Source organism: Haliaeetus albicilla, chromosome 16 (assembly GCF_947461875.1).
Source record: "Haliaeetus albicilla chromosome 16, bHalAlb1.1, whole genome shotgun sequence".
Classification (NCBI taxonomy): domain Eukaryota; kingdom Metazoa; phylum Chordata; class Aves; order Accipitriformes; family Accipitridae; genus Haliaeetus; species Haliaeetus albicilla.
This window is the reverse complement of record NC_091498.1, coordinates 26,730,996-26,747,206: the sequence shown is the minus strand read 5'-3', so window position 1 is coordinate 26,747,206 and position 16,211 is coordinate 26,730,996. Positions and strand designations below refer to the sequence as shown.

At 36.8% G+C, this 16,211-nt stretch overlaps 1 protein-coding gene across 1 annotated transcript in view; it reads left to right on the top strand.

Annotated features, from left to right (window-relative positions):
• The window catches only part of ANO3 (anoctamin 3), a 146,149-nt gene that overhangs the window by 119,340 nt on the left and 10,598 nt on the right, over positions 1-16,211 (top strand). The window contains exons 15-23 of the mRNA XM_069804062.1: positions 6,119-6,201; positions 7,134-7,274; positions 7,638-7,802; positions 8,812-8,848; positions 10,900-11,011; positions 12,265-12,322; positions 13,800-13,897; positions 15,332-15,477; positions 15,585-15,737. Coding sequence (XP_069660163.1) covers positions 6,119-6,201; positions 7,134-7,274; positions 7,638-7,802; positions 8,812-8,848; positions 10,900-11,011; positions 12,265-12,322; positions 13,800-13,897; positions 15,332-15,477; positions 15,585-15,737 — 993 coding nt within the window. The remainder of the gene's footprint in view (positions 1-6,118; positions 6,202-7,133; positions 7,275-7,637; positions 7,803-8,811; positions 8,849-10,899; positions 11,012-12,264; positions 12,323-13,799; positions 13,898-15,331; positions 15,478-15,584; positions 15,738-16,211) is intronic.

Sequence of the window (16,211 nt, the reverse complement as noted above, 5' to 3'; positions counted from 1 at the left end):
GCAATGAATATTAAATTTTCAAGCTTAAATATATTTTGATTTTTGTACTGAGAAAATAATTTGTAAGTTTGTAGTGAATTATAAGGAGGAATATAAATATGAATTGTATTCTATAATTAATGTAATTTTTCCCCTCTGTTCCTAGCTAGCAGCCTGACAAGTGTAAGTACGCTGGCTGAGCTTCCTAAGTGTGTATTTCCTGTTCATTGTCGGTATAACTAAACTCAGCAGAAGCAATAACAATGTAGCAATATGTTTCCTTACAGAAATTTGGTATAAAGTAGCATACACAGAATGCTTCCCTTCACCACCACCACCACCACCACCACCCCCGCACTTAAAATGGCTCTGAACTGACTCTGAGAGAAATTCTATACTTGCTTGGTAAGGAGCATAAATAGCCACTAAGGAAAAGTATGAATTTGAGTGAAATACTGCCATTGTTTATGGTTGCTACTTCTCTGCTTTAATGTTTGAATCACAAAATGGGGGGGGGGGTTCAGTTATTTTCTCAGAAATACACTCTAAGCAGAATTTGGCTACAACAGCACCGATTGCCGAGCGCTGTATAAAAGAACACTATGATTATTAATCAGATCCACTAATAAACATTAAAAAAAAAACCCCGTCAGACTTACCTTTGAGCTCTACAAAATACACAAGAACCTGTTGAAATACTGCTATGGCCCAGGGTGCAATTAGTCTGGTGGGAAGCGGGGAGCGCAGGTCCAATAAAGGCGGCGGCGGCGTAGGACACGGGTCAGGAACGTGCTGTACGGGCCAGGCGAGGTGAGCTGGGGCAGCCTTCGGCGCACGCACCGGCACGTCTGGGACCAGCCTGACCGACTTCGCTGCTCTCGTGACTGAGCTCTGTCATTACAGAGCCCGCAGAAATTGCAGTATTTATGGTAAAGTGGGTAGGCAGTGCATATTGCTTAATCCTTTGAAAGTCTTTGAACTGGTATTTCAGAAGGATGACTGTTTTCTGTAAACTATAGAAACTATTGTTCCGTGTACTATGCAACTATTAATTTAACAAGAGATAGCTTCTTATTATCACAGAGTTTCCTACGGTACACTTTGTGAGATGAAAACAGGAAAAGACATATATCTTCTACCAACTAAAGCAGCAAAATGAGTTCTGTTAAGAAAAACGTGCTGCTAGAAATGGGTCTGATCCTGTCTCCAAATATGTTCACAGTTGCAAGAATTTAAGATAAAAATCTAAATGCAAACTTTCTGAATTTATCAGATGTCATTAATTTTTACTTTGGAATACATAACTAGCTAGGGATCTGAGTGTTACAACTCTTACTCCTCACTTCAGGTTTTATACAAACAATACTGGATTAAAGTAAGAATGAGGAAGTCAGGCATATCATATACACCTTAATATGCTGATCTCGTCAACCCATGATTTTTTTTTTATTCTTTAATTCTTTATGTATATTTATTCTAGTCTGGTATGTGGTGAAGAGCGACTCAGAAATGTTTCGGTATGGTGTGACTGTTTGAGTGGAATGCCATGATGTTGTTATCTGTTTCCACTTCAAATTTTTAAGGAATCAAGTGCAAATACTCTTTCATAACTTATCCTTGAGATAAGTGCTGAGGATATGGCGTATACAGGAGGTGTTTATATGGGAGCAACTAGTGGTGTTTTCTTGAAAATACTGCAGTGGACAGTGGAAGGTTTTCTGTGAAGTGGATCAAGTTCTACCCTCTCTAATATCCCTTTCGGGGAAGTAAATTATTTGTGCGGCATGAGGTGGGGTGGTCTGTGAGAGGAGGGAGGACAGAGTCTGATACTGTGGGTTTGGTTTTCTTTGGAATCTAGCATTCTCTGCAGTGTGTATCAACAAGCTTCCAACTCATATTTATTGCTGTGTCTGGGTGGCCATGCATCCAACAGATTGACCATGAGATCTGAAAACAAGCACCACAAATGTGTGTCCAAATTTGGATCTCATGGAGCATTAACCAAATGACAAGTGATATACTAGGGTCAACAGTATACTTCACGCCAGCATGTACACATTATGGTGCTGAGAAGCCTTTCTGATAGTTTTTTAGAAAGAAAGGTTATTTGAATAGATATATAATATTTGATAATAGCAAGACCTTAAATATATAGGCTGCAGTCCTCTTAAAATGTATCTATTATAGTGGCATGAAAGTCTAGTGCTGCCCTTGGCATTGGGCTTGGGAAGGTGTGTGTTCTCACTCTCTCTCTATTTGTTAGCAGTTTAATTCATCTGTTAGGAAAAGTAAAAACTGTTTACCTGAGTGACTTGACACCTAATGGAAGATGCTGTTTGTGACTCAGTTCTTGGCTAAGTGAGGTACACCTGCAGGGTGCTGGCGCTGAGTGCTGGCCCACTGTTCCTGGAAGGCAAAACCTCCAGCAGCGAGCCTGAGTGTGAACAGATACAGAGCTGTGGCCATATGGAGGCAAGGTGGTTCAGAGTGCTTCAGGAGCAGGAGGTGAGACTAAGCTGTCATTCAGCTAGAGCCTGTATTTATTAAGCGGCAGCTTCAATTCTGAAGAGTGTGTGTCTCAGTAGCAGGTGTGGTACCAATTCTGTAGAACTGGTTTTATTGCATAGCTTTGCTGTAAAGGAGTCCAACTGAATAAAACTGAAGAAGTAATTGAGCAGAGTATTCAGAAGGGGCTTGGCTGGCCACGGCCAAACTCTGCAGAGGGGCAGTGGAGACAGTCCCCTAGCTCCTTACTGAAAATCCTCCTGGCCATAATTTTTTAGGGAATAAACACAGGATTCATTTTGACACAGTGACTTGTCTAAAACATTCGGAAGGGATGTGCTCACATAATAGTCTTGGGTTCTCTGGGTTCTTCGTTTTGTTTGGGTTTCTTTCTTTCTCTCCTCTCTTCTTTCCTTCCATAGCATTTAACAGCAGCCATTCATCATTTCTTCTTCTTGACAATGTCAAACTCCTGTTTTACTTAAGATTATATCAATGCACAACCAATCTTTCCCGTCTGTCTTAACCATCAAGCATCACCCTACTTGTCTTCTGAATGATTAAGAACTGTGTAAAGCACCTGCCTAGAGATTTTGGTTCTTCATCAGTGCAAGTACTGGCAGTGTAAGGGCAGTAAACATAAGGTAACTTAAATAAGAATTGAAAGAAACTTTTGGAAGTGTGCAACAGGCAAAACTGCCGACTGTATTGCAGAGCACTGAATAACAAATCCCTAAATGAGCAGGCCTATACCAAAATGCTGGACAAAAAAAGGAAGTACACCATGTATTATGGGATTTTAAATTCAGGGCGGCAATTGGAGATATAAAGTGGGAAGCAGCATGCCCGGGGAAAAGCAGCGGAGGCAACAGATAATGTTTTCTGTAGGAAACCAGAGGCTTGCGTATGACCCTCTAAACCGTAAATTATCCAGAGCTCTTGAGCGGCGGGATTAGGCAGAAAGAAACCCTGCCAGGTCAAAGCAATGTTAGAACATGAATGTTCTCATCCTGATGTTCAAATGGTTGGCTTAGTCATCTATTTTATGTCTTGTTTTTCTACAGAAGTAATTGATAAAAGTCAAGGCTTAGCATTTTCAGAGCTGGGAGATCAGGGTAAGAGATGAGTCACTAAGAAGAGCCTAGCAACTAGGACTTGATTGCATGGAGAGCAATCAGGGACAGGTGGCGTTAGCAGTGAGATAGAGTAAAAGAAAGGCAAGCCAGGAAGGATCCAGGCCTTCTGTAGAACTGGACAAATATTTGAATTTCAAAATTCTGATGTTTTTTCACTGTCATTTAGACTAGAAGTTTACACCGCAAGAGAAGTTTTGTGAATTATTCTTTTTTCCAACATGCTTTTTTTTATATAGTTCCAGCTTTTGACACTATTTTCTCAGTAGCCTTGTAGCACAGCAAAATTACCAGGAATTCTATTCTACTGTGTGAAAGAGAGAATTGCACCATTTTTTAAGAGCTTAGGTGAGTCTAGAAAAGGTGCTTTAGTTGGCAGGTATAGTTAGTGATTGGGCCTCACCTCTTCATCTAGATGGATGATTTTCTTGATCTTTGCATTATCAAATGCTTTGTGTACATAAATAACATAAAAGACATCATTTATTATTATTATTATTCATATTATACTAGAGCCTATTATTCATGCTATACCAGAGCCTGAAAACCTTAACTGAGAGGCAGATCTTGATTTAAAGAATAAGCAAGTTATCCCAAATCTTAGAGGACAGACAGAACAAAATATATAGCAGTATAAGATTAGTGTATTTTCAACTGAGGACACCATTTGTCCACAGTCTAGTATTACTTCTGGCCTACAGCTGCCTCATTTTATTTCCAAAACTTCAACGGATATTTACACAAGCTAAAATACTTCCCAGTCCAAAAAAGTTGTGTGTACTTCAGTAGTCCACCCTTCCTCATTCTTTTCTTCAGTAATGGTACTGGGGAAAAAAAGTCACTAGTTCAATTGCTTGGTTACAGTTTCTCTGATTCAGGTATTTTAAGTCAGTAGGATTTAAAATTCATTGTTTTATTCCTGATAACTGGGCCACTTCCTTAACTTCTATTACCTTTGAGTGTAACTAAGTGAATTATTTCACTTGCACAATTACAGAATTACCACTTTTGGCACAGGGCTGGTGGATATCTTGTTGCTTCCTACCACAGCCGGACACGCAGAGGAACACCCAACACCGTGTTTTGCAGAATGTGTTGTATTTCTCCTATTTGGTCACATGAGAAAAGTATTGCTTGTTTTGTGTATAGCATGGCCTTAGGTTACTCCTGAGTCCTCGCGTGTCAGGAAGGGATTTCTCTCGCAAAGTGATGTCTTCTGTAACATTTCTGAGTCTTGCGCTGCACTGGTTGTGATAGCACTTCCAATGACAGTGAGAAAAGGTTGTTTCACCCTTGGATTACTCAAGTGCAAACCCCACTGCTGCTTAAATAGGAGAGCTCTGTGCTGTCCTTGTTAGGAGCATCCGAAACTTAAATCAAATCTGTGCTGAAGACAAGATCTGTGCTTGGAAGAATAAAAGAACATACTACCAGAAATAATATTCAGGGATGAGTTCCTTGCATTCAGCCATCCATTATTTATAGGTAGTGGTATGGTGAACTTCTGCTAACTTCTAGTCATTGTGCTTTAATATAGTATATGGATAAATCATATATTTATATCTAAAATGATGATAGCTATATAATATATATAATATAAACCCAGTAAGATGTTAAACATAATACAGAAGTATAGAAAAAGGTAGGAATGTGAGACTATCCTATTCAGTTTGAGTTAGAAATCCTCCTTCTGATCAGTTGGCTTGCCGGGAGGAAGCAAATTTTCTCACGCCCTATTTGAAATCACTGTTTTACAGGGAACAATTGGACAGTCCCGCATTTTGTCAGGAATCCCACCAAAACAAGGTGTCTTAACCTCAGTGCAAACTACAATATTTGGGAAACCTGGAGTCATTTACTGGTTGTAATTATTTGTATACGACCTACTGAAAACACTAAGTATGTGGAGAATCTGATTATGATCTCACACATAGATTAGAAATACTTGTTTAAAGACATATTTTACCAATGAAGCTACTCCAGTATAAAGCTGGTATAGCTGGGAAAGAAGTGAGGTTGTGTTGATTCAAAACAAATAAAATGAGCTCATAATTTTGCTCTTTATTAATAGATACCATTGTGTATGCCTATCCTTGTTTCTTCAAGGAAAGATTTTAAACCGTATGTGTTTTCAATAAAATGATGTGTATGCATATCCTTGTTTCTTCAAGGAGAGATTTTAAATCATCTACGTTTTGAATAAACTTAAAAGCAAAATGATGATCTAAAAGGGATGGCAGTGTCTCATATTGACAGGTACCTATGTCTGTACAGATATAGCAGACAGCAAAAAAAAATGATTCTTAGATAAATATTGTAAAACAGTGTTCCAATTTTAACAGTGATTATCCTGAAGCTACTCATAGTTTTCAGATTCTGTGGGGAAAACAGACAGAAAGTGGCTAATGGCAGTTATCATGTTACATATTGCTGATTTTCTTGAGATCTGCATGGCCTTTTTTCTTTCTTTTCCATAATTAAAATGCAGTTGATTTCCACAGCTACAGTCTTTCTAGAGTTTTGGAAAAGACGGAGAGCTGTATTAACCTATGACTGGGACCTCATAGACTGGGAAGATGAAGAGGTAAGACTAAACAGAATTAACCTGTAAATCTTGCTGTCAGTGTGATTTAAGTGTAAATATGATTACATATTGTATGCCAGTAATCTGAATTTGTTATTCAGATTATATTTGTATTTATAACACTAGTTGCAAAACAAGCAAGTACACTTGAGACTATGCAAGTCTGCAACTTGCATTATAATTCCAAATATAATTCTACATTTATTAAAAGCACCCTTTGAAAAATTGAGTGGAAATACTCCCCGTACAGAGGACAGGAGCTACTACTGATATCAGCACAGGTGGCTTTCAATTCTATGGCTTCTTGTACAGAAAATTCCTAATCCTGCCTAAAAACAGGACCAAGACAAGCAAAGGGACAGAAACTAGATGTTGTATCCTTCTGAGAGGCGTAACTTATCCTTTACCATTCTGCTATCAGCATCAGCAATAATAAATTATTCTATTACTTCATAAATCATTAGTGAACATAGCTGTAATTGAACTATATCGGTGATTTAACTGCAGTCTAGGTCAATACAGACTTTACCATTACTTGTTTTATAGCTTTCCATAGATGTATAGGTACAAGCTTGTGGCTTTTAATAAATGGTTTCATATCACAAAAAGCACCATCATAACTGGCATCAATTTCAAGTTTTCTAATCAATTTCTGCAGAGAAACTAGTGTTCAAGTCAGTATTATGACCGATGATCCTCTTAATACGCTCACATAGTGGGGAAGGCTCCTGCGGTTTCTGTTCCTTGTTCGTCCCTGGCACTGTTTCCAAGGATTTTCAAAAGAGCAAATGATTTGGATATTTGAGTTGGAGCATTATAAAAAAGAATTTGTATCAAGATAGATTTCCTACTTTAGACCACATACATGTCTAGGTTTTGTTACTTTAGTGAAATATGTAGTACAACAAATGAAATCTACCCTGTCATTCCAGGAAGAGCTGCGCCCCCAGTTTGAAGCTAAATATTCCCAAGTGGAAAGAGTAAATCCCATCACAGGAAAACCTGAACCTTTTCAGCCTTTCCCTGATAAGCTCAGTCGACTGATGGTGTCTGTCTCAGGAATATTCTTCATGGTAATGTTTAATAATATTGGAATTATTGTAGCCTTTAATCTTAATCTGATGTAAATAGTAGCGCAAGTCCTGAGTGCATTCATTAAGATTAGTGGATTTACATAATATAGGCAAAACCGATTGTCTGTCTTACTATGTGCTTATGGATCTCTTTCTTTTAAAAGATGTAATATAGTTATATTGCAGAAGAACAGTAAAGAAATGTTTTAATTCATCAGTCTAGTATTTTCATTCTCTCAAAGTCGGCTCACCAAAACAAATGGCAATCTTTAAAACACTTGTTAATTTATTAAGTCAGTGGAAATTATTTCAGGTATGGTTTATTTTGTTCTAATATCTCTATTCATAAATACTTACCTGTAGATTTCACTGGTCCTCACTGCAGTGTTTGCAGTTGTGGTGTATCGTCTGGTAGCCATGGAACAGTTTGCTTCTTTCAAGTGGTATTTCATCAAGAAGTATTGGCAGTTTGCGACATCTGGAACTGGAGTCTGTATCAATTTTATGATCATCATGTCACTCAATGTTGTAAGTCGTCTTTTAAAGGAGGGATTACTTTAAAAGAGTAATTTTTACAAGGTTACTGAGTTCACTGTATATCAGATATATACATGTTCTTCCTTATTCATATAGAGGTGCCTGAAGCTAGTATTTCAGGGGGGTTTCCTCTAATACTATGTCAATGTTTTTCTCTAATGCCTACTTTGTCACTACACATCTTTGCTTAGATCCCCAAGTCACAGTGGTACAGACTGCTGCTTCCTACATTTGTGGTTTTGTTTTTTACATTACCTTTTACAATACATCTCTTCTCTAAATGGAATGACATTATTTTCTTGCCTGAGAATTTTCTTTCTGTTTTTTTTTTTTTAATTGATAACTTTGATTTCTTCCATTTCTTATTTAAAGTGCAGCTGTGATATCAGTGTTGCACAGTCCTAGAATCACTGTGATACCTGAGTTTGGTTTAAGCTTTTCCTGTCACGCAGCAGCACGGGTTTAATCATATGCTATGGCAGCACAATGTACATTGATATAAACTCTATTGCTTCAACTGCAATATAACTTATCATTTTTCTATTCCCGTGCAGGCACAAACAGGTAAAAAGGAATAATAGCAAACAGTGGCTGTTAATTCTGCTAAGGAGATTGCGCACTCACTGCAATAAGAAAACATTCTCCAAAACAGACTGTCATGTATTTATTTCTGTTCATTAAGAGAACCGTTGATGTCTGAACACTTCTCTTGATTTATTGGCTCTCAGTTTACCTTTATTGTATATTTAATGCATATACTTACATGCATACGTACATTTACATGGATAAAGAGAATGGGACTAAAGTAGTTCAATGAAGTCTTTACAGGAAACTATACATCCACACATAGCTACGACATCGCCCTCTCTTCTTTGTCCAGATACCTTGATGCTGTAGGGCAACAGAACACCTATGCTTTTGATACTTGTTTTCGTTCTGGATTTGACATCACAACAGACAGGATGTGCTATACTTACACCATCTCTTATTTCTCTTTTAGGTATATGAAAAGGTTGCCTATCTCCTGACAGACTTAGGTATGTAGGCCTTTACTAGTGGTATGGTTCTTGCTAGCTGTGGCATAAAGCTTTATATTTCCATAAAATAGGGTTTTGAAAACTTCATGTATGCATAGTACGATTCTGGCATTTCCCTAGGCAAGTGAGAAATGTCAGAGAAAGAAATGATATGATTATTTCACTAAGGAACTAATAGAAAGGAATTTGTTCTTATACCTCTACTTTTTTTAATGTTTTATAGTATAAATAGAAAAAACTATCATAATGGAAGAAAAGTCAAAACATATTCTTTCTTAGAATGCTAAAACAGATCTTTTCATTTTTTTCCCAAATGCTTGGTTATTTGTTTTACAATTTTTTAATTTGAACTTTTGTATGGAAAAAATGGGCTAAGATAAAATTACATTATCCGAGATAAAAATGTTAAGTCATAAATTTTAAAGTAGCTCCAATTCTGTCACATTAAAAATTTATACTGAAGCTTCTAATTGTGATTCAGTCATAAAGGTGAAGCTTTCTAGCTTATAGAAAACAAGAAAGCAAAGACAGCATTTAAGATCTTCTACTAGGTGAATATGTTACCTTTTAGTGTTTCTTCTTACATGCTCTCTTTTAGTCCGTGTCAAAATATGCAATTGATCTTGTCATGGTTTAAAAGCAAGCTCACTGCTTAAATTTAACAGCTCCCTCTTCTGGTTAAAGTACTGAAGAGCATGCATAAACAAGATGCTCAAAACTTGTGTTTCAGACAACAGGCAGTTGAACAGGTTAGAAAGATTCAGAATGTATAGTCAACTTACTCAAATTATTAAAATATTTTAAAATACTTCTTCAGATCACACTGATTTGTATTCCTACTCAACTTTTTAAATATATTATCTTGTTATAGACCAGGGAATGGGAAAGAAAATAATCATTTTGTTTAAGTATACAAGCTGATTTTTCCCAAAATATATGAAAGAATTAATTCAAGAAGCTTTTTTATTATTATTATTTTTTAAGCATAATGGAGCATCAGGTGTTTGAGCTAGGTAGCTCACTCCACTTCCTAAGGTGTTTTACGTCAAAGAGAAGGATGACATCTTAACTTCTGGGACCAAGTGTCCATATATAAAGCTAGTATCCTGTATATTTCTGTCCTAATTTATTCATCATTAGACCAAAGTAACTAGTACAAATTTTAACTGAAAAATCAAGGCAGTTTAGACTTCCAACTCATATATGTGCTTTAAAACTTTTATCAATGTACTATATTCGTTTGACACATCCATCAAAGAAATTTGAAATTTTTACCAAAAAGAAAGTTAATCATTATCACCGAGTTCTAATTCAGACATAAATAATGTTCTAGAAACCACAAGGAAAATCATACAAGGCAGTGCAGACTCACACAGAATACTTGTAGCCCTGCTACACATTTCTACATTTCTTTCAAACAAAACTCAAAGAAGGACCTCCGTCCTTTCCTCATTGAATTATAAACTGTTTTAACACTTCACAGGCATTATGATAGGGAACTCTTGAGGATGAAGTAGTGGTCTTACAAAAGTATTTAGAAGGCAAGGTGCTTGGGTGAGAAACCAACTGGCTGTTGGTTGTCTCTTTTCCCTCTGCTTTCCTTGGCAGCCCCTGTCTGTTGGCTCTGCTGATGCCAAGTGCTTTTGCTTTTTGTTTGGGGGGTTTTTTTGTTGTGGGTTTTTTTGTCATGTGGTTTTTGTGGGTTTTTTTTTTTAATCAAGAGACCTGTAGCCTTAAAATTGATTCACACTGAATTCAGAACTTTTTCATGGAAATGGAACAGGTATCTTCCCATACAGTTGTGACCTATTCTGTACCAAGAGGTTTGTATCTCCTGTTTCCACGTAGAACCAACATAGTCTGAGCTGGGGCAATGGTTTTGTGACCTGCAGACTGAACACTTGGGGGGGGGGGGAATTAATTTCAACCTGGTGGGGCACCATGACTTGAAACAATTGCTTGTTTTGTTAGTGTTGATTGATCTGTGAGCAAAGTTAGGCATAACTTGATTTCATTTTCATTTATATGATGTCTTTTATGTCTTTCTGCAGAGCACCCTAGAACAGAATCTGAATGGGAAAACAGCTTTGCCTTGAAAATGTTCCTCTTCCAGTTTGTCAACTTGAACAGCTCCATCTTTTACATTGCCTTTTTTCTTGGCAGGTAAATTATCTTTGCTAACTGCACTTAAAGGAAAACTTGCACAGAACTCGTAATCCTTGCTAATTTTATACATTTGAAGAAAATAAGGTGAAAGTTTGAACTGTAAAATTTAGATGCGAGTTAGTTTCTGAGGATAATTCATAACACTAAATTAATATTTTTAACTGTATGTGAGGGTTGGACCCTTGAAATCTTTACTCATGAAGCTAGACCGTAAAAAGTCTACTTTTAAGTGGGTCTATGTACGTGACTTTCCTACTCAATGAGAATTCGGAACCCTTGAAACTACAGCTACTTCCTAAATGTGGGTCTGTATTTAGCCCTGCGCTAATAGGCTTTATTAATTCTTGTTTATTCCCCTTTGGTTACATTTCCCAGGATCCATTTCTATAAATAGTAAATATTCTCTGGCAGGTCTTAGACAAGAGTAGGAGGCAGAAATTCTGGCTCCAATTTTTGTGTGTATCTTTAGCTGAGAGCATGAGGTACTGCATAGGTCTAACCTTGCTTCATCTTCACTTCAGTTTTGTTATGGTCAGACTTATCATTCCTGCAGAACCTACAGAGTACTTCAGATTACCTCCTATAAAGTTCTATAGTATAATTTCAGTTCGAGATTGTTTGGAAAAAGAAACAAAAACAAAACAAACTCTAGTAAAGACTGTTGATAATATTGGCTTGTTACATCTGGTGGTGCATTTGCCATACAGTTTCTAAACTTCTTTGTATCTTGCTGTCTCCTGTGTCTAGTAGGACCAGGCATTTTCTCTCTCTTTTATAACTTTCACTGAGGTCATTAAGAATTTTGATTCAATTCATTATACAAGAATCTGTTAGATCTGTAAAAAGCGTTTAGTTATGATGGGTTTAGAAGTGATTTTATGCTTGTACATCTGAGGGTGCAATCCAGCGCACACTTCACGTGGGCAAGCAGATCCCTGTGCTACAGTAAATTCCTATGTATTGCAATGGCTTATCTTCTTAGAAGTAGATTAGAGAGTCAGAATATCTAACATCTAAAACCTCTGACGCTAGAATTTTTGTCCTGGACATAATAAAAGCTTAGGATCGCTTGCAAAATGATGGTCCGTGTTTGCATTCTGAAACTTCCATATCCTACAGATACCAGATTTAAGCCTGTGTGATTTCATCTGTTTCTATTTCATGAGTTTGCTCAGTGGATGTTGTGAAATAACTACTGATACAGGGTGTTCTTGGAATGTCCGCTGAGAAACAGAAATCTTATTTTCCAGATTTGCAGGCCGCCCAGGAAAGTACAACAAGCTTTTTAACAGATGGAGACTGGAAGAGGTAAGCAATCCTTTTTCGTGTTCCTGTGAAATTTCCATGAGTAAAAAGGAAATGGCTGAAGGACATGAATTATGTCCAGTTTGAAAGATTTATTATTCCATCTAAGTGCAGTTAAGAGTAAACTCTTATTTATAGCAAAGGGTAGGAAACATGAGACGTGTTTTTTCCTTCTGCGTTCTCCACTGTGCTGAGTGACTGTGCCCGAGACACGCAGTTCTTTCTGCCTCTCTCTTTGGGAAAGCAAACAGTGATAGTCCCTTGCCTCACAGGCACTATTAAGTCCTACGTGATTGGAATGTCCTGGGTATATGGAATTTTTGGATGGAGGACATAAATATAATGCCGTCAGCTTTTTTATCAGGTTCTTAAGTTTCTGCCAGCACAGGAAAGATGTGGACCTGTTGGAGCAAGTCCAGAGGAGGGCCAGAAAAATGGTCAGAGGCATGGAACACCTCTCCTATGAAGAAAGGCTGATAAAATTGGGGTTGTTCAGCCTGGAGAAGAGAAAGCTCCAGGGAGACCTTATTGTGGCCTTTCAATAATTAAAAGGGGCTTATAAGAAAGATCGGGACAAACTTTTTAGTAGGACCTGTTGTGACAGGACAAGGGGTAATGGTTTTAAACTAAAAGAGGGTAGATTCAGACTAGATATAAAGAAGAAGTGTTTTATGATGGGGGTGGTGAAACACTGGCATATGTTGCCCAGAGAGGTTGTAGATGCCCCATCCTTGGAAACATTCAAGGTCAGGCTGGACGGGGCTCTGAGCAACCTGATCGAGTTGAAGATGGCCCTGCTTATTGCAGGGGGGTTGGACTAGATGACCTTTAAGGGTCCCTTCCAACCCAAACCATTCTACGATTCTATGATTTCAAAGAAGAAAAACAGTATTTTCAGAATTTAGCTTGAAAACGTGTTAGAATTGCACCTCCCTGGATATCACTAGCATGCTGAAGTTCTCTCTTATCTCTGAAAAACAGGTTTCTTTTATTGAACCTTGGTAGCCACAGAGTAAAATACCATAACTTTGTAGTCCATGGTCTAAAAAAAGATTCTGTAATTGCTAAACATTTTAATATGGCAATTTATAAAGTTAAGATACCAGTTTCAGTGATTCAGCTACTAAGTCTCTGTCTGGACTTAGGATATTACAAATGAAATATTGCTCCATTCTTTCAACATGAATACATATGTATTGGTCTAAGTGAAATGGACTATATAATTTATCATACACCTAGCACACATGCCCTTAGCTTAGGTAATACAATCTAGTTCTCCAAGTAATAATATGTCTAAAGGTTGTTCAACTAAAGTCTGTGTTAATATTTTTGTTCTTAATATTTCTTTCAATATTTCTGTAACTGGAGGTTAGTGTTTTTCACCAAAGATATTTGAATATTTTTCATTCACCCTCTGAACAAATAAAAATGAAAGGACTTCTCTGATTTTAGCTATTGATCTTTTTCCATTTCATTTCAGTGTCATCCTAGTGGCTGCTTGATAGATCTATGTTTGCAAATGGGAGTTATTATGGTTTTAAAACAAATGTGGAACAACTTCATGGAACTAGGCTATCCGTAAGTTTAGATGTTAAAATTTGTTTTACAAATAGTGATTACATATTAGTGTGATTCAGTAACAGGGAAAAATGTTTTTATGTTTGAAGAATGTTTTCACTGTTTGCGTCTCGCATACTGTAACTTTATTCCCAAGGGAAGCATTAACTGCTGCTCTAAGATAAAGCTTCTCGGGCTATGTTAACCGTCTAAATTGTTTATTGTGATTTCATTTTCCATAATACAAACAGAGCTGTTCAGCTACTGAAGAGAGTAATGGGCTAAAAATCTTACAGTTCTCTTGAAACTGGAAAAGTGTGTTTTCAGTAAAAGGTTGCTCATCAAATATTAGTTTAATCAAAGTCTCAACCTTGAAAGTATGTCAGAAAGGGTTATGCTCACAATGTGCAATCATTCTGCAAATGAGGGGCAGTGTACTGTATTGTTGTGAGACGTGGATTTCTGAAAAGAAGAAACCTACTTGAAGTATCAAGCTTCCTGTCTTCTCAGCCCACCAGCATCTTAACTCTATCTAGAATTTCTTTTAGAACATCCTTATATTCCTTTATGGAAATAAGTGTTTCGTTTAGATAAAATCATTGTTTGCAACCGAGGCAACAGTTGCTCTTTCAGTAAGGAAATCAAGAGCTAAACACTAAATTAGCTTAAGAAAAAATAGCAGCCTGTTAATAAAAATAATTACAAGAAAATTATTTCCCATCTTCAGTCTCTTTTCAGTAATATCTAGAAACAATAGTCTTTAATTGCCACCTGTATCAGTACTGGATAATATTTTTCATTTGCGTAACACTTTAATTTGTGAGACTATTATCTACTTAATATTTATAACTACTTTGTGAAAAGACCTCTGCACAGCTTAGTAAAAAATAGTCTTAAATATTTGCAGCTTCAGCAACACCTTTTTAGACACTTTTTCCTGCTTCAAGAAAAAAGTATTCCGTAGACCATCTAGATTTTTAGGTTTGTTCAAAAATAGGAGATGTGTTCTACTATTCAATATATTCTGGTATCATAGAGTTCTTACTGAGCTCCACTTACTTGGTTTGTCTTTTGCAGGATTAAAAATAAAGCATTATGTACTTTTTTAATGCTCTTGCTATGCGTGACTTTTTTTCCTGTTCTTTTTTTATTTAGGCATGCAGGTAAAACCTACAAAAAAAGTCTATGCAAGCAAATTCCATATTCTGAAAAGCTTATTTGTACAATGCCCAACATGCTACATTAAAGACATAATTAAGATCGTAATGCAGAATTTTGAGAACTTTTGGAAGTTCTTTGAATTGTATCTTATATGATATTGTACATATTTTCAGAAAATACCTGAGTAAACATTCAGGTGTTATTCAAAATAGGCCCACTTACTTCAAAACAATACCAGCGAGTATTGTAGATTACTGAGCAAGTACAGTCAATAATGCTCTGTTTATCTAATAGTTTGTTACAGAATTGGTGGTCACGACGCAAAATGAAGAGAGGAGGGCAATTAATGGAGCATAAAATTTCTCTACCTCAGTGGGAAAAAGATTGGAATCTGCAGCCTATGAATCTCCATGGTTTAATGGACGAATATTTAGAGATGGGTGAGCAAATTTAGGGAGGTGTCAGTTTTCTGAAGAAACTAGAACTATGTTGCACGTTAAAACATCTTTTGCATTTCCAATTTCTAACCATAGAAATGCCTGTCTAGTTTTACAGTTTGGCTTTACCACCATCTTCGTTGCTGCCTTCCCGCTGGCACCTCTCCTGGCATTGCTTAACAATATCATAGAAATAAGGTTAGATGCGTACAAGTTTGTCACTCAGTGGCGAAGACCTATGCCTGCAAGAGCAACAGATATAGGTGAGAGAACCTAATGACTGTCACTGTCAAGTGCCATCTCTTTGTGTTTCCTTCTCTAATGCAGCTTAACCCTTGAAATATTTCATGCGTCAAGAGTGAAATTGATAATGTAACCTACAGATCTTGATGACAGCTCTCCTGTTAAGCAATAAAAGGCTACTCAGTTGCTTAGCTAAGAGGACTCCTCAAATTTGCTTTCCATTTCCAAAAAGGGATCATAATAGTTGCAATTTTGAAAACAGGCTAAATAGTATTTTAGGCTTCTGATTTGTGGAACTCTAGGACTAAAATGCAATCCAAAATGAATTGAATTTAGAAATTAAATACAAGGACTAAATTCACTTTTGGTTTAAAACTAAACTAAATAAAAATAAGAAATCTCTTTCCAAAAATCTTCTATTTGGCCTTTATAACCAAAGATTATGGTTATACCTTTGTTGCTTAGCTATTTCTTCTCAGCAGAGTGTGCCCTAC